Below are 18452 nucleotides of genomic sequence, written 5' to 3' on the forward strand. Positions count from 1 at the left end.
GGGAAACTGCAAAAAGCTGCCAAGAGGCCAAAACTCATTCATTCCTCCTGCAAGCCCTGTATTCAGTTTTCATATGGTTCCACGCATTTCTCTGCTGCCATAGGAAAACCTTCCCTCATTACTCTGACTGATTACTTCAATTACCAACCGAGCAAGGCCTAATGTTCTAGGCTTCATTCCCAGGAATGCAAAAGGTTCAATGATATGCTTCAGATCCATCCAATTAGGAGGGAAATTAATGCTAAATGCTCCAAGAACACACGTGCAGTGCCAGCTTGTAAGTATTTGGCCGAATAATCTCCACGTACTATCTGCACACCTCTATGTTTTCAATGACTATAGCTTTGTTTACTTTGTATATTTATTCCAGAATAAGTGCTGATGATTAATGGAGCTTTCCACTGGAAAGGGCGAAGAATTTAAGTTGTGTGGATGGCAATAGGCCAACGACTGGGACAGAAATGAGAAGAAACATTACAATTAGCACACTAAGGCCACTACAATTTATACACAGGCTTAACTTTCCAGCACAAAGAATTCTGTTGAAATAATTAGCTAAAAAGTATTTTACTGTGACAGGGTTGCAAAGATTAGAAGCCTGTGTTGGCGTAAGTTGGACAGCATGCTCTATGTTACACAGAGGAGCAATTTGTTGTCCTCATTATTGATTTTATTGTCTGATATTATTACTTGATTTAGAGCATTTGTAGCCCACGCTTCAGACAAAGTGCCTCCAGAGCATCTTGCATATGATCAATTAAAACAAGACACTCCTTGCCTTTAGGCTTAACTTACTGTCTTTAAAGGGGGGGAAAGGACAGGGAGGGAAGATGAAAATAAAACTTTACATTCAGATACCCATTTCTAAACAGCAAAGCTGATGGAATGAGCCCTACTTCCTCTCTCTCCCACTGAGGCCGTCTCATGGAACGGCTGCTCCCTGGAGACAGCTGAGGGAAGAGGAGGCTTGATGGAGTCACAGCGGAGCCAGTATTTGTACCAGTTACTTTGGAGCAACTACATTATACAGGCAACTCACAACTTATGCACTTTCAGCTTTACATGCTTGGCAAAAAAAGGGGGAGGAGGAGGTGGGCATTCAAGAAAAAAGAATCTGGCAATCCCACCTGCTATTGAACCCAATGTGTTTTGGTCATTCACGATTTTGGCTTCATGTGCTATTCCCAGAACGTAACCCCCATGTAAGTTGAGAGTCACTTGTACTCAAAATAAGACAAACCAGTGTGGTGTAGTAGTTAGAGTACTGGACTAGGGTCGAGGAGATTCCGGTTCAAATCCTATCCAGCCATGAAGCTCTGTGGATTAACTTGGGCTAGTCAGGAGTCAGCCTAACCAACCTCACAAGGTTGTAATGAGACTAAAATGTAGCACCATGTATGCCACCTTGAATACACTTGGATGAGCAGGTTGAACTGCATTAAATAACTAAAATATGGGAGGACAGAGTTTTTAAAAATAAAAATAAAATCTGGAAGAATCCATTTCAAAATCTGGGGAGAACTATTGATTTGAGAATGGTTATATTAAAATCCTAGGTCCCTTCTATTCATTGGCTAGGACTCCCAAAATTGCTGGGGTGTTTATGTAAAATAGAAGCTGAAATTTGGTACCATAGCAAGTTACTAGAAAATTCAGTTAAAAGTTCACTTTCAAAACACAGGACACAAATGGAGCTTCCTGACATCCTGTTTCTTGAGCAGTTGTTTGGATACGTTTGATGCTGCTGCGTTAAAAAAAGGGTTCTCTCACACTTTCCAGTTTCCATTTCACATTTTCCTTGTCGCAAGTCTTTCAGGGAAGCAGGGTTGTTACACAAGAGCTCCACATCAATCTTAACTGTGCAACTTGATTGAACTTCACCTGAAAACAGTGAGTCTGGAAGCACCCAGGGTCTGCCACAAAGCAGCATCTTGCCTACATGGTTCAATTTATGGGGAGGGGCAACCAAAAAGGCCAACAAGCATCTGTTCTAGAATGTCCCCCATAATCATTTGCAGTTTCCAGAAGTTACTTGGCACTCCTGCAGGGTCAGGAGCTGTTTGACCCAAAAGGGTCATCAAAAAAGAAACAATATTTGTAAACAACTGGTGTATGTGAATCAACAGGTTTTAATGTGAACCGATGAGATGACATATTAGAACTTTGGCTCTAGTAGTTTACTCAGGAACATTCAGTAAATTACACATCCAGCGTGGGGAAACTTGTGTCTGCAACATGGATAGCATTTGTGTAGCCCAGCCCACTGAATGCTTAAGGGCACCATGCATCTTGTCTTATCTGACATCAGGCATCACACAAATGCTGCAACACAATCCTACTTTTGCTTTCCTGGGAGCTCCAGCTCACAAGAGCCTTCTTACCCTGTTCAATGCACAAAGACAGCTGTTTGCATATAGTGCTGTCACACCCTCCCAGGTTTGACCAATAATGAAGGGAAAGCCTTGCTAACACAGCACCTTTATGTTGATTCTAGTGCTTCAGAATCTGGTTAGAGCATAGATTCATGTGGCCATGCATTTTCATTAGGAACAGCTTCCTTTTTATAAAGAAAAAGAAAAAGGCCATGTTTTCCCTTTGATAAATTACTTAAATCAACTAACTGCACTGACTAATTTATTAATGCTTTCAGACTCACCACAAGTATATAAACACACATTTAAAAACTGACTGACATGAATATACTTATTGTGTAAAGCTACATTATTTTCAAGGCATGAGCACTTCACCGCGAGAGTATTTATTCCTTGGCACTTCCTCTCCCTCTCCCCAGCCTGATTTATAAGGTTCTGTAGTTAATTTGATGTTAACATACTGCCTTACAGCTATGCTGGTATTCTTCTTCAGGAATACATTTTCCAGATTGTCACTTTAGTCATAAAGTACGATCAGAATATTTCAACTCCAAGTGCTGAAAGTCTAAAGGGAAACTTTTGGTGCCTCCATGTTTATTGAGAAAATTCTCTCACCGGTCTTGTATTTTCTGCTTTAAACCCAGAACTGTATTTCAGTAGACTCACTTAAGTGATACCAGTTACTTGACATTTATTCCCACCCCACTGTGAGTGCTATAAAATGATCACTAGAGTGTCAACATTCTTTCCAATATTTTAGACCATAGCTATGCAAGGTACTAGGGACGCGGGTGGCGCTGTGGGTAAAACCTCAGTGCCTAGGACTTGCCGATCGTATGGTCAGCGGTTCGAATCCCCGCGGTGGGGTGAGCTCCCGTCTTTCGGTCCCAGCTCCTGCCCACCTAGCAGTTCGAAAGCACCCCTAAGTGCAAGTAGATAAATAGGTACCGCTTTATAGTGGGAAGGTAAACAGCGTTTCTGTGTGCGGCGCTGGTGCTGGCTCGCCAGCTGCAGCTTCGTCACGCTGGCCACGTGACCCAGAAGTGTCTTCGGACGGCGCCGGCTCACAGCTTCTAGAGCGAGATGAGCACGCAACCCTAGAGTCGGACACAACTGGCCCGTACAGACAGGGTACCTTTACCTTTACCTTATGCAAGGTACTAAAATAAAGTTAAATATTGGTGAATGAATTCCAATTTTATTTAATTATCTAAATTCCTATTTTGTTTTATTAATTTTATTTCAGGGGTTGGGATGATTTGAATTCAAACTCACTCAGGGATGTTAGGTACACTCTGGAGCAGCACCAAGGCCGTTGCGTGGGAGATCAATACAGATTAAAATGAGATCAATACAGATGAAACTGGACTGATGAAAGACCTTTTTCATTGTATCCTTATTGAATTCACAACATTCCCTTCAGTTGTTTACTCTGAGCTTGACAGGACAGTACAGGTAGAGTTCTGTATGCAGCTGCCTCATCGATTACTATTATTTATTGATATACCAATGAAGGCCAAAATAGGCTTCTATTACTCAAACTGTAATAGGAACTGCGGCTTACTGCCATGAAAAAACAAAAAAAGAGATATGACCCATTTATTTCCTCATATGCAGTTCATTCTTACGCACTGCGCTAAATCAGCTCATTGACAGTACGCCCTCCAATGTGGTTTATCAAGAATCTATTTTTCTCTGTCAAATACTAGAATTTCCTGAGTTATTTTTTCCCTTAGGAACTCCTTAGATCAGGGAAGCTTTTAATGTTTGGTGTTTTAATTTGTTGGAAGCCACACATAGCGGCTGGGATACCCCGGTCAGATGGTTGGCTTATTATTATTATTATTATTATTATTATTATTATTATTATTATTCCAAACTATATGCCATGATGGCTGAGGCTGTTGGGAGTCCAACAACTTCTGAAGGGCCACAAGTTCCCCATCTCTGCCCTAGATCCTAAGAACACTTTTGCTTAGAAAGTTTAAATGCAATACAACTATGCATGTCAGTTCAGAGCTGAAGAGGTCAAAGGGCTGTGCCAGGCATCCCCAAACTCAGTCCTCCCAATGTTTTGGGACTACAACTCGCATCATCCCTAGCTAACAGGACCAGTGGTCAGGGATGATGGGAATTGTAGTCTCAAAACATCTGGAGGGCCGAGTTTGCCTATGCCTGGGCTGTGCTATGTGGACAGGCAAGTTATGAGAAAGAACTGAAGGAGTTGCTGGCAGATTACTTTGGTGACCCAACATTACTAAAACTGCATTTGGATGAAAGACAAAAATTATTTTCAGACACCACATTTAAAAGGTTTGGGAACTACTGCTATTCCACAACAAAAATTATAGGAATTTTTCTTGTACCACAAGGTGGTGCCAAAAATCTACTAGATCTCACAGGTTTTCAATAAGATGCTCTTTTCCAGAAGAAATTAGTTATAGCTAAAAGATCATTTACTTTTCAAGAACCCCCCCCCCTTCATTGCAGCCTATCACATTCCCTCCTCAAGATACCTGAAAAATATGGGACTCTGCAGAGTGAGATTTAACCTGTTATTATTGAGAAGATGCAGATGGGAGTAGAAAAATAACTGTCTTCCTTAAGTCCCACCCTGCATCCTGTGCAGTCCAGAAGCACTTTCTGCTTGCACACCATTCATTTTTAAAAAAGAGAGTAGCCCACGGGTTCATTCAAAAAACAAACAAACAGCAAATCACCACCAGATTAAAACCAGTTTAGTGGCATGCTGATATGAAAAGGTCTTTACTGTGAGTACATGGCATAAGATACTTATCAGCAGGCAAGCCATAATTGTTAACACAATTGAGAAAGTACCTCTCTCCAGGTACTCTGCCTAACCTCAACAGGGGGACTCAATGGGGGTTTCCAAATAAACCTATTAGGTAGGCTTGTGTGGGAAGCAATTATCTGTCAGATACCCATGCATGAATATTGCTTAGGGTTCTTTGTATCCAAGGCCATACAGCAGCTGTTGCAAAAAGGGTATGTACAATTTTAGGAATTATTGACATGTATAAATTTGTTTTTAATTTCTTTTTTTGCTTTTAACTTGTTTTCAAATTTTAAGTTGTTATTATTTGGCTTTATGTTTTCATATTGTTGGAATATAACTGTGATATATTTCCATGATACAGGGGCACAGAAATATTTGAAAGAAATCAAAAGTTCTACTTTAAATAAGCACAAAATGTTTACTCATAGGATTCTTATTAGTGAAAATGCTGTGGGGGGGTGGGGGGTGGGGTGGAAGAAAAAAGTAAGTGTCCTTAATGCAACAAGTTTCCAAATATATTTTTAGAGGCAAAAGGACTCAGAACTAAAGAATACCATTTTAATATATTAATATTAATAACAATATGAACAGGTGACTTTTACTGTCAGTCACTTGAGTGGATGTCAACTCAGTTCATGACAACTGTTTATAAAGTGCATGGTTGTCCTATATAGCACAATGAGAACCAAACTAGAGACTTTTTAAAATGAAAATTCCCTAGGATGCAGTTTCCTTGAGCACTGGGAAGCCTATTTAAAAATGAGAAGAGAAGCTAACCACATTGCTTATGCAAATGAACATAAAATAGCCTCAAGGCCTAAGCTTCTTGCAGTTTCCCTGCCTGCAACCTTTCTGCTCCAGATTACCCACAAATGTCTGCCCTTCAAAACACACATTTTGAACTGCGTAGGAGTGTGTGCATGTAAGACAGAAATCCAGAGCAAAGACACCTTTGGACAGATAGTGTTAAGCAACACTTCCCTAATGGTGGGGTGACAGCCCACTTAGTTACTTTTTTGCGAAGGCTAGAGGGGAAATGATTTGGCTAAAATAGGAGCAATTCAGATACCTGGCTAGTTAATTTCCAGTAAACATCCCCTACCTTTTTCTCCTCCAAGCAATGCTCCACTCTTTCTCCAGTCCAAATTCCTGGGACCCAAAGCAGCTTCCCTTTAACTAAATAAGAGAATCATTTGGGCTTATGCTTTTCAAAGGTAGTTCATCCCAAACTCACATTCCATGAAATACAGGTCCAGGCAAACCAAATATTCCTTTTTTTAAAAAAGGGGTGAAATGTTAAAAGATGCAACTGTCTTCATGCCACTTCATGTTGTGCACAGTTCTAATACCACACAATAGGCAAAGGTGGCAAATGGAAAAGGTGTGTAGTACAGATAGAAAAGGTACTGAAGACAATCCAGCTTTAGTTATTGACATCTTCCTCATGAAAAACACTGAAACATCTAAAACCTTAAAAATGCAAGGTGCTGGGGCAATATTGGCCCAATAGAGAATGAATAACTGGAGGTAGAAAGATTACCTCCCTAGCATAGTTTAGTAATTTTTATATTAGGATTTTTTTAAAGTTTATGGAATGGAAATCTGCTACACCAGTTGAGACATTTTCATTTAAATTTAATTCAAATCTGCTTTTAAAATTCCTTTCCCAGCTAATTTGGTGTAGCTCACATATGCTTTGGAGAAAGACAAGAAAGCTTATGAAATTAGCCATGCTTTACAACAAAAGAGAAAAACTGTTTTCTCATCATCCGCTAGCCACCCCATTAAAAACCTGTGATGTCGAATGCTGTTGCGATATCACTGCGAGATCTTATCATAGGAAGTGGTGGAATTAAGGTTAATACTTTCTGATTAAATAGGTCCCTGTGCGGGACAGAAAAGTATGTGGCAATTCTGAGATCCAAATATCTCCAGTTCCTTCCTGTCCCCCACCATCTACTTTTCACCCAAGTACATCATATTTATGTCTGCTTTACATGAACTTTCCTCTTCAAAGAGACATTTTATATGGCTTCAAAATCATAAAACTGTTGTGTATCTCTGTATACTGACTGGATGGCCTCCAGCTGTGCCAAGTCTTAAAATGTGTCAGGTAATACAGCACTCAAACGCTCAACACATTTCCCAGTCCAAGCCTGTAGACCTACTTACATATTTTAGTGTTTCAGATCCAAATGGCCTTCACTTCGTCAGTCTTAATGGATGCTACAAAGTGTTGGTGTTTTCTGACCAAGCATGAAAATGTATATTTTTTCGAAAAGGCTTTAGAAAGTACACGTTTACAATATGGTGTACTTGGAGTTTTCGTTAAGGCTTCTACAGCTTCACAGATGGAAGGCATGCAATTCTCTTGGGTGTAATATGAAAGTCCCAGCTGGAGCATTTCCAACAGGATGTAAACCATGGTCCTTTAGCTGCCCTTTCAAAAACATATTACTTAGGTCAGTGCTAGCAAATGTCAATACGAAAACAGAGTGCAAGTACTAGAACAACTCTGCCACATGCACAGAGGGTTTTTTGTGCAGAAAGTAATTAAGCGCAGTTAGGTGAAAATTGCATCAATGACAAAGATATTACAAAATTTATTTTCATAAAAATAAATAGCTTTAAATAATTTGAGTTACAAAATATCACAAAGAGATTCAGATAGCTCTAAAAATTTAAAGGCATACATAATTGCTTGCAGATATCTGGCTGTGCAGGACAGAATGTTCTCAAGAGGTGTTTCTTGAGGTCTTCAACAACTCTGAAGTTTCTTCAATCCTGAAGATATTATACAAAGAGGTTAGATATGCCAAACAAAATTGTCTACTTGCAGAATGGTAACATTGAATAAGCACCAACTGCATTTTCCCAACTATCTTGAAGCAGGGGGTGGGGGAGGGAATCAGACTAAAAGACAATATGGAAATATGGATTATAGAAAACACACATTCCAAAATATCAAACACATATTCTTAGTTTTCCAACTTAACTCAAAATTTTGCACATCTTATTTCTCAGTAGGAAATTATTTTAGAACAATACAAGTTGGGGTGAGTGTTAAAAATGAAACCTGTTGAAATAGAATTATACCGAAGGAAAAAACAAACAAACAATGATAATGTAAAGTTTCACAATCAGGCATTACTACATCAAAGTACAATGCTCTTGGGTGCGAAAATGATCATGGTTTTCATTTTGTTTTTAAAAAAGAGAAACTCCTTCAATAAAACACTACCGGGGGGGAAATCTAATCACTAATAAACATATTTAGCACTCTAATCTCTAGCAACCACCAGCAAATTCACTTAACGTTGTATTTCAGAAACAAAAATAGTGACTCATCCCACAAACATGGAACTGTAGCTCGATTTATTATCCAGTACAGCCTTAAGGAAATGCCACACCTGATGCAAAGGCCTTTGAGGTTTGGAAAACACATGTACTTTCTAGATATGTTTTAAGCCAAAACAATTCCCTGCAGAGAAATAAATTTGTCTTCCCCCCCTATTACTTACATTTTGCTTATTCTCTCCATTCTTTGTACTGTTGTCTCCTGCAATTTCAAAACAGGCTAAATTAATTCTTTGAAGTCCGCATTTTTCTAAGTTTAAAGGCATGAACAGAGTAACTTTATACAAGCACTTAATTTTATCAAAAGTGCTTTGAAAAAGTTTGCTGTTACCCACCCCCCAAATAATAATAAAAATCAACCAACATCTACAAGCTCTTCCAAAGCAAATCAGCTAGCATTTGCTGGTTTTTAAAGTACCTTTGAAACCTCTGACAGACCATGATTATTAACGGCCGTGGCTTTGGGAGATGGGTCTGCAGATAACTGTGAACTGTATCCAGACGACTGATGAAGAGTCTCTGGCAGCTCCGCCTTCTCCCTATCTGCAAAGAAATATTCATTTTAAACATCACCTTTGCCTTTTTGCTCTCTCACATCAGGTCAGCCATCACATAGTTTGATTTACAAGGAAATTGAGGGAGATGAATTTGCAAAGCTCCAAGGTCTTTCTCTCACGTTATTTCACAACCATATATTGCAATTATAACATAGAAACTACCTGCGACGATTAACCAGGTATGCTATGATTCCTAGCAATGTAAGCTGTTGCAGATGCCATTACTCAAAAAGGTCATTACTTGAGAATAAACTCTTTCCTGAGAGCTAATGCTTATCCAGGGGGGGAAACCCAAAAGTTTAACAACTCTACAAGCAACACAAATGGCATCAGGGTTCTTCCAAGCCCTTCTTAAATGCCACACTGTTCATGTCAGTAGGATCTTGGCATTACCCTAAAGTGTTTTTATAGGCCAACCAAAACCTCTCTGCAGTGAGAAAACATCACATTGTATAAAATGTCCTGTTGGCAGATCTCAGAGGCAACAGAGAGCAGCTGTACTTTATCATACAATAAATCAGTTCCAACTTAGATACGACAATGAGTTGATTGACAAGTATTCATGCAGCAAACCAACCATATAGTTAATATACATTTTAGATAAAATGAGAACGGATGTGGAAAATTTTCTGTCTGTTCTGCAGTTCTAAGGCATGGTGAAGTTTTAAATGTGTCTCTTGCAATTATGGTCTATAATTTTTCAAAACAAGATGTTTTCCAAAACAGTTTACAGAAACATAAACATACAAATATAGTTTATACAATTTTAAGACATTTTTAGATGATCTAAAAATGTACATTTCAAAACACTACAAAGTATTATTAAAACTAGCATGAACATGACCATACAAAACAAAACATAAAACAATCACAACCCAAAACTAGCCATTTAAAATGATCAGTAAAAAGATAGGCCTTGAAGGCTCATTTAAAGGTCCTGAGGGATGGAGCCTGCCTAACTTCAAGCAGGATTTAGTTTCTTAGTTGGGTGGCCAATGCTGTACATGTACAAAGAGAGGACAAGGCAACATTCCCAAAAGTGACTATCCACTTTGGTCTGGATTCCAAACTGGGCATCTCTCTGAGGGCTACTTTTGACAGTGGGAAGATCTGCCTACCTGTCAATCACCTGATATCATAGGACATCAGGTGGCTCTATGTCCACCAAAAAGCACCAGGGCTTGCATTTGGTGTTATTTAAATTTGGTGCAGAATATAAGCCCCACTGGGATTGGTTCCATTTGGAATCTTCTAGTTGGGTTAGGTTTTGGAATTGGGCCCAAATTTAAATAGCGTAGAATGCAAGCCCTGCTGCAATGGAACAATCAGGATTTGTTCCAGACAGCAGGTGACATGTGAGTGTGGTTGGCAAACAAATGGCTGCATGGGCCAAACTGGTGGCCTTAATTTGACTAGCAGGCCAGAGGTTTCCAACCCCTATTCAACAGAAAATGAAATTTAAATAGACTGCATTTCAGTTTGCAACAACACATTTAAACTGACAATATCACTGCGTAGTTTTAAAAGTGGACTGGAGAAAGCTACATCAAATACTCACCAGGAGAAACTGGAGTCATATTTCTGCTAGAGGTATTTTCTTCGCTCATGTTATTAAAATCTGCAGATAAATCAGCCTGAAATTATAAAACATTTCCGCCTTTATAACAGTGCTCTTCAGCAAAATAGCTAGCATTTCCTAGATCTGGTTAATGATCTCCTTCAGTACCTTTCAGTGAATGGATTATAATACACTCCCTAAAACAACAGTATCAGCAGCATAGAAACAACATCCTTTTTCAGACACTACCTTTTAATCAGGAAGATCCCATGGGTTCATGTATGCCAGTTCTATCCTTTGTTTCCTCCAATCACTATCATCCAAATTTGGCAAACTATGGTCTAAACCAAGCCACCATTGTTTCTTGCACATCACATTGGGCTCAATCCAGTGCTGAAATTATGATGATGCAACGGCCTTTCATGTCTACCAACAGAGCTCCCTTTCCTGTCCCTTCCAGCACTCCCTTGCAGCCTCAAAATCAGCTCTAAAGGACTGGGGACCATTCAGGAGGGAGATGAGAGAGGAAACAGAAGTCCCATTGCGTCAGTGGAACTAGCTCAATTGGTAGAGCATGAGACTCTTCATCTAAGCATCATGGGTTCGAGCCCCATATTAGGCAAAATATTCCTGCATTGCAGGGGGTTGGACTAGATGATCCATGTGCTCCCTTCCAACTCTACAATTCTGTGACTATGATTCTATACACACAGTGTACATTGAATGAAGCAAGTTTATTTCTTGCTAAAGTAACCAACAGTTATTCTCTAATTATACCTCACAACTGGAAATTTATGCCCTACACAATTTACATTCAACAGAATAAATTTCAAGGTGCTGGAGGTAAGAATAAATAAAAAATAAATACAGTAAAATAAGTTAAGTTGGCTCATAAGAAAAAAGGCCACAGTTGAGCAACATCTTTACTAGAAGCAACCCAAAGGATACACAGCTGGTAAGCTAAAACAAAACATTATTATTAGCAAATACATTAATGTAGCTGTAGGTGGTAAAAGCATACCTTTTTGGACTGCAGTAACAGTTGGGTTTCAAGTAGTAACACCCGGCTCAGTAAATTATTCCACTCCTTTTCATCTATAACAACCTTTCCCTGCAGTTTATCTTCTAACGCCTGCAACTTTTCTTCTACCCAGTCCAGTTTATTAAGCTTCTCCTGCAGTTCATCAAGTTGGCTCTTTAATTCTTGCATTTCATTAGTAGTTTCCTCCAAGACCTGTAAATAATATTTTATTCATCCAAAGTTTTAGATAATCTTTACTCTTTAGCCCCCTTTGTGCCTTAATTCTCTCCGACAAGAGGCAGTGACGGCCACCAACCTGAACTGCTTTAAAGAGGATTGAGGGTTAAAGAAATGAATGGAAGATAGCCATCATGGCTAGTGGCCATGGATAGCCTTTATGTTCCACCTCCACTGCAAGAGGCTTTATGCGTCTGATACCACTTGACAGGAATCACAGGTGACGGGAGTGCTACTGCTCCCAGGTTGTGCTTGCAAGCTTACCACAGGTATCTTTCTGGGCACTGGAGTGCTAAGACTAGACAGGCTTTTGGCCTTATTCACAGGCTCTTGTGTTCTTAAAGGGTGGGTGCAGCCACACTTTGGGCCCTACTGTTATGATGAATGCCTCAAGGGGTTACTGGCAGCATTATGTAGATTGTTTTCCTACTAGCTACTTTTGCTATTTAATCATGTGTCAAATTTATTACTATTTCCTGTACCATTGGAACAATCTTTCCTCTTCTATCCCCCCCCCCACTTTTCTAGGGGTTCTTTCAACCCCACACCAGAGCAGATTTGGGGGTGCAAAGGGGGAAGAAAGCCCCGATGTGCTAGAGGGACTCTTGCTGGCTCCCACTAGCACACCTCTTTAGCCGAATCCAGCCCATAACAATGCACAAGATATATTAGCTGAAAAATTATTATTATTTCAACAGGCAGGTGAGTAAAGAAAATTTAAATGGTCCTACCTGTTCACGTACACTGACTGGATCATCAGCAATACAGGCAACTTCTTCCTGCTCCTCCTGCTCCTCTTCCTCCTCTAGTGCTTCATTGATTATGTCTTGAGGGAGTCTTGCGCTCAACATACTTTTATGATGTTCTATTTGAGGATTCTTTGCCATATAAAAGACCCCACACACAAAGTGATGCAGAGAGTATTAATAAAGGCCATATAAGTCAATAGCAGAACACTTTTTAATTGAACCTGGCTATAAAACACATGTATGTGCGGGTTAAAAGAAGTGATTTTGAAAAGATAAAAACAAAATAAAAAAACCACTCTCAGTATTGTATAGACAAGGAATCTCTAAAGGCCCCATCCTCATATTCGTTCAGCATTAGCCCTATTTTTAATAGGTTGTGAGAACCAGGAACTGAGTTTCTAATATAACTTTTGTGAACTGTTTTAAAGGACTGTTTTAAAGAGGACTGTTTTAGAAACCCTCTCTCAATGGTATTTGATGCCTTATTAATATACAAATAGGGTCTGATAAATGTTGTAAATGTGGATTAAACAAAACAGATCACATACACATTTTCTGGAATTGTTCTCAAACAGAAATATTCTGGAAATCCATTCAGACTAATATCTGTGATATGTTAGTATACCCTTGGAACCTAAAGCATTTCGGCTTGGTTATCTAAAAGAGTTTATTATAGAAAATGATCAAGAAATAATTTTCAACTTTATTACTGCTGCTAAGATTATAATAGCTAAAAATATCTGAATGGATTGAAAAACTTTGGTCCATAGTAGCCATGATTATGCTAACTTATGATAAAAGACTACATATAAACCAACCTAACAGGTTTATGGAAAAATTGGGTTTTTTCATAATGTTTTGGAACAAGTTCAATGATAATATCCAAGTTTATGCTGCTTTCAACCTACTGCAATGATATTTCTTTATGTTGTTTGAATTTTGTTTCATAAATTTCTTTTTTAAAAGTATGTTCCTACAGACACACCAAATTGCTGAGGAATCCTCCCCAGTCAAACTGCTTCAGAAGCATAGGGTCAGGATTCATAACTCCATATTCCATATTCCGATTACCTGAAAGGTAATCTTACAGTGCCAGGATGACAAGCCTAGAAGGCAGTGGCACAAAGAATCAGCCAGATATCTGAACACAGTTCAGTTTTTGGTGAGCATTTTTCAGACAACTTGTTCAGTAAAAAAGCTATTATTGCTGGGAACATCTACAGTCTTTCAGGTTTTTGTCTAAAATAATTGTGTATTTTAATTCTTCTTCTAAAATAATTTTGAGTGCTCTTGCCTGCTGAAAATCCATAGTAGAGATTGTTGCAGAATCCGGAAGAGTAGGAAAAAGATTTGTAGCACAGAACGTTGTAGAATCGGGCACACTAGGACTGTTTGCTTGTAGCTGAGGTCTAAGTGGATGGGTTCTCTTTCTTGTTTGGGATTTGACCTATAAAAACACACAGGAGTCCCATCCAAATAGTTAATGATGCATATATTTTCCTGTTTTTACAATATGAAGTATGTTGTAACAAAACATTTTGTTGACGTAATTATGCAAGTATATGAGCTCTAAGGGAAGGATATAAACACATGCACTGTATCCTCTCAAGAGTGATTTTGAAGAGCAAATTGTAGCAATCAAATCCAAACATAATATTAAACAACTTTGCAAGAAGTTATAACTGAAATTAAGTCAAAGTATGGCACTATGTCATTTTAACAGCCTATACACTGATGTGCAGGAAGAAGAAGAAAAATTAGGGGGGAAAGGAGAATTATCTGATTTCACCAATACCCATAGACAACAGAAAAGGGGAATCTGGTCCACACCCAAACCAGAGCCAGTTCAGTAAGACACCCTGAGAGCCATTCACAAATTTTGTTAATTAAAATAATAAACTGATAATGGAGCAAACACAAAGTTTTCACACATTCAAGAAATGTAATAACAAAAATGTGCTGGTTATTTTACTTAGACCTTAAAATATATTAACATTTTTATTTCTCAGAAGTATGAACTAAATTAATAACTTGATCAATACCTTATTCATATTACTTAATTCTTTATGCCTTTTATAGACTGAATTAATAATGTCACAAACAATCTGTATTTTTCTCTCTGCAAAGCCATATTGGAGGAACTGCTGTTTTGATAGGACTGGCTTATACTGAAATTGATCTCGGAGAACCTGCAAGGAACAGAGAAAAAAGAAATTGCTTTCACAGTCACTATAACTGTGGTTACAGGTAGGCAGCTGTGTTGGTCTGCCGTAGTTGAAACAAAATAAAAAAAAAATTCCTTCCAGTAGCACCTTAGAGACCAACTAAGTTTGTTATTGGTATGAGCTTTCGTGTGCATGCACACTTCTTCAGATACGGGTTACAACTAGTGCATGAAAACCCAGAAGGGGTTTTTTGCATTCCTGTAATTTCTAGCTCTGTCCAGCAGTTGAAACCATATCAAAAAAGAGAGAGAAAAAAAACTTCTGTTCATTAGGATTCCTACTAGATACCTAAGTGTACTTAAGTCTATACTTTTTATCTGGACAAGAGTTTAGAGATATAATTTATCCCAATTTCCCTATGCCAGTTTGGCTTGTAATACACAGGTCTGTGGATAGCTTTTACTGTTGCGATATTGCATTTAATGGTAGTGAGACACCTAGTTAATTTAAAAATACAGTGAGTCATGCTCTATTATGCATCAGCTTATGTACAGATCACTCGTTACATTATCTGGCAAGTGTAATGAGCACCAGCCTTCCTTCGACTCTTGGACATACAGAGGGCAGATTCTTGCCTGCTCCCCAGCTCAAAGGCTGAGACTAAGGCCAAGAAGTCATTTGCTACTGCATTGTGAAGTGTGTTGCTGCAGGACTTCCACCAAACTCTCAATGTCTGATGCTAGAAGAAGCTTCTTTAGTAGAGTTAAGCCAGGGTTGGGGGATTGTTCCTGCATAGTGTGAGATCAGTGAAAATAGTATGGACAAGGTCCTGGTAACAGGTTTTAGGTTAGCTAGTAAGATCAGCCCTAAAACCATAGATCCTTGAACTCACGTGTGAACAAACCCCATCTTATCTCTCACTTAATATATCATACAAGCTAGAACACTGCCTATAAAACGTCACAACATAATACATGCTGAGATCACACGATCATGTGAGTGCTATAACAATTTAAACCTGTTTGTAGCCTCCATAATGGCACACAACTTTTTCAGAAGACCTTTACCCCATGAATGTTGCTTTAATGTTCTACTGTTGGAGGTTTTAACATACGTTTTAAAGTAGATTTTCCTTTTTTTCTTTTTGTAAGGGGCTTTGAGACATGTGGTGAAAGTAAAGTTTAAAACAAACTTTTACTTTTCCGTTATTCTCAACAAGTGGTAGTGTCACAAAGGACTCTTGAACTATATAAATACCTTATAAACGGCATCAATAAAACGCAAGTCATTCTTTGCCATGAGTTTCACATCCGATTCCACTAGAAGTTCTGCAATATACGTTGAGAAGGATGTGAAGCAATAGCTGATGATGGGCAAAAATGCAGATGGATCCCCCTTTGCCAACCTGTAATAGAGAAAAAAGCTAGACAGTAAGATAATATTGTATTCCACTGCACCAGTGGAAGTGCAGCTGTTCTATTTCTGCTCCTCTAGAAACACTATATTAAAATCAGAGTTGTAACTATTTTACAGTGTACTCACATTTTGGGTGCTTTCAAATTTCCAAGCATATCTCAAGTCCTTTTTCTTGTTAACTGCAACCAACATTTTGTAAGAAAGTTTCTGCTTTATAAGCATCTTTGCTTTCCATTTAAAGACACAGGAAGGGGAGGCAGGGTAACATATAAAAAATGGTCCCTTCAGACCACTGTTTGCTGCATGTCTATTCTGCATTTGTGGTGAATTTAAACTGCAGCATCCACACATCATTCAGCTTTATTAGATTTTCTGCAGTGATGATGCAGTACCCTGATACAATTATGAGCCCAAAGCATCATGAATGCACAATTAAAATAATGCCTGGAATGCACAATTAAAAGAATGCCTGGAATGACCCTTTCCCCATCCAACATCAGACTATATGGATTAATATGCTGCAGATAGTTGGTTTCAGCTGCCTACCAGTGTTCTTCTATTATCCAAACAGGAATACAAGCAAAATTCTTGCCTATTCTTTAACAAGTCAGTTTATTATACAGTACTGTATATATTTTTTTAACTGGTCCACAGTCCAAGCAGAAGCAACATTAAAATAACATGATTCTGATATGAGAACTGTAGATACCTTTCCCAGCAAATCGTGTTTGATAGAACCAATGAATATTATAAAAAATAAAGATATACCTGCACTTACCCAGCATAATCGACATCTCTGGGATAATTTAAAAGTCGAAGTCCTTGCTCTATTTTACGCAAGTTTCCTTTTAAATCTCCTGTGGCCATGTTATCACGTTACAATTCTTATTTCGTTCAGATCATAGGAAGTGCTCAGTAGACTATAACACAGAATAGTTGCATTTTAGAATTCAAATGTTTTGGTTATATTATATTATACGCTCACATTATAGAACTAGCTCAAAGCCAAATTGGACTCAAGCTTCATTGTATGAAAACAACTATCCACTTTCAACCTTGCACATGGGAAGGACACATTTCATCTTAAGTGGCATTTTTAGGGTCGCAAAAACAAAACAAAGAATTGTTTTGCAAATACCACACTTTCACTCTGGAAACCCAGGCTACAACTGTACACCCATTAAACCCAGTAGGACTAGCTTCCGGAGCATAAAATAGGATTGCACTGGGCAGGTTACAGCTCTGCGCACACTTATTCTGCTTGCAATCCAACCGCCCTTACCTGGAAGTAAGCCTCGTTAAATTCTATAGGACTACTTCCGAGCAGACATGGTTAGGAGTCTGTTTCCCACTGAGCTTATTTCCACAAAAATCAGGTGTAGGGTCAGACTGCAATCCTACACACAATTAATTTACTTGCTGTTTAGCAAGCACCTACTGAACCCGGCAAGGCTTATTTCTGCAGCTGACACATGACTATTGTCATTAATAGTTACAGATAGGTAGCCGTGTTGGTCTGTCATGGTCAAAACAAAATAAAAAAATTCCTTCCAGTAGCACCTTAAAGACCAACTGAGTTAGTTCTAGGTATGAGCTTTCGTGTGCATGCACACTTCTTCAGATACCAAGTGTGCATGCACACGAAAGCTCATACCTAGAACTAACTCAGTTGGTCTTTAAGGTGCTACTGGAAGGAATTTTTTTATTTTGTATTGTCATTAATAAACAGCAATGTCAACGGCGCCATATAACGAACAGGTATGACAGGTTCCTCATAGTCAAAAACAGACTCGGTACAACAAGAAAAAGGAAGAGGGAAAGAGAAGCACAGGGACAGGGGAGAAGTATAGGCGGTTATTTCGGTTACGCGTGCATAAGGTCACAGAGTCAGCTTACCGGCCCCGGCCCACCTTTGGACTGAAGGATGGTCGGAGCCCCGCCCACCTCCTCGCGCTCCTCGCGCCGCCCCCGCCCTTTCTTTCTTCCTTCCCTCCTCCTGTTGGCGGCAGTTTGAGCGCTCCCGCGGGAACTCCAGGCAGCCTTTCGCTCCGCTCCAGCAGATTCCTCACACCTTCCCCTCTCTGAGGCTGCTAGCCCTATTGGCCGGCCCCTTCTCAGACAGCGCTGTGTCCTGCAAGGGGGGGGGAAGCGCCAATCTTTCGCAAAAATAAAATAAAATAGATGTATGTTTTATTGCCGACCCCCGTGGAACCGAATCTACCG

The 18452-nt window shown here is 39.1% G+C and overlaps 1 protein-coding gene across 1 annotated transcript; it reads right to left on the reverse strand.

Annotated features, from left to right (window-relative positions):
• Nucleotides 1-7752: 7752 nt before the first annotated feature.
• Nucleotides 7753-17609, reverse strand: CEP44 (centrosomal protein 44). The gene is made up of 10 exons (XM_081875428.1): nucleotides 17008-17609; nucleotides 16071-16218; nucleotides 14691-14837; nucleotides 13943-14095; nucleotides 12631-12777; nucleotides 11663-11875; nucleotides 10642-10717; nucleotides 8945-9069; nucleotides 8691-8728; nucleotides 7753-7953 (listed from the first exon to the last, which is right to left on the reverse strand). The coding sequence occupies exons 1-10, from the start codon at nucleotides 17094-17096 to the stop codon at nucleotides 7905-7907; spliced, it is 1185 nt and encodes a 394-aa protein (XP_081731554.1). The 5' UTR covers nucleotides 17097-17609; the 3' UTR covers nucleotides 7753-7904.
• Between the last annotated feature and the right edge of the window lie 843 nt (nucleotides 17610-18452).

This window comes from Podarcis erhardii (assembly GCF_964252035.2).
Source record: "Podarcis erhardii genome assembly, chromosome: 9".
Taxonomy (NCBI): Eukaryota; Metazoa; Chordata; class Lepidosauria; order Squamata; family Lacertidae; genus Podarcis; species Podarcis erhardii.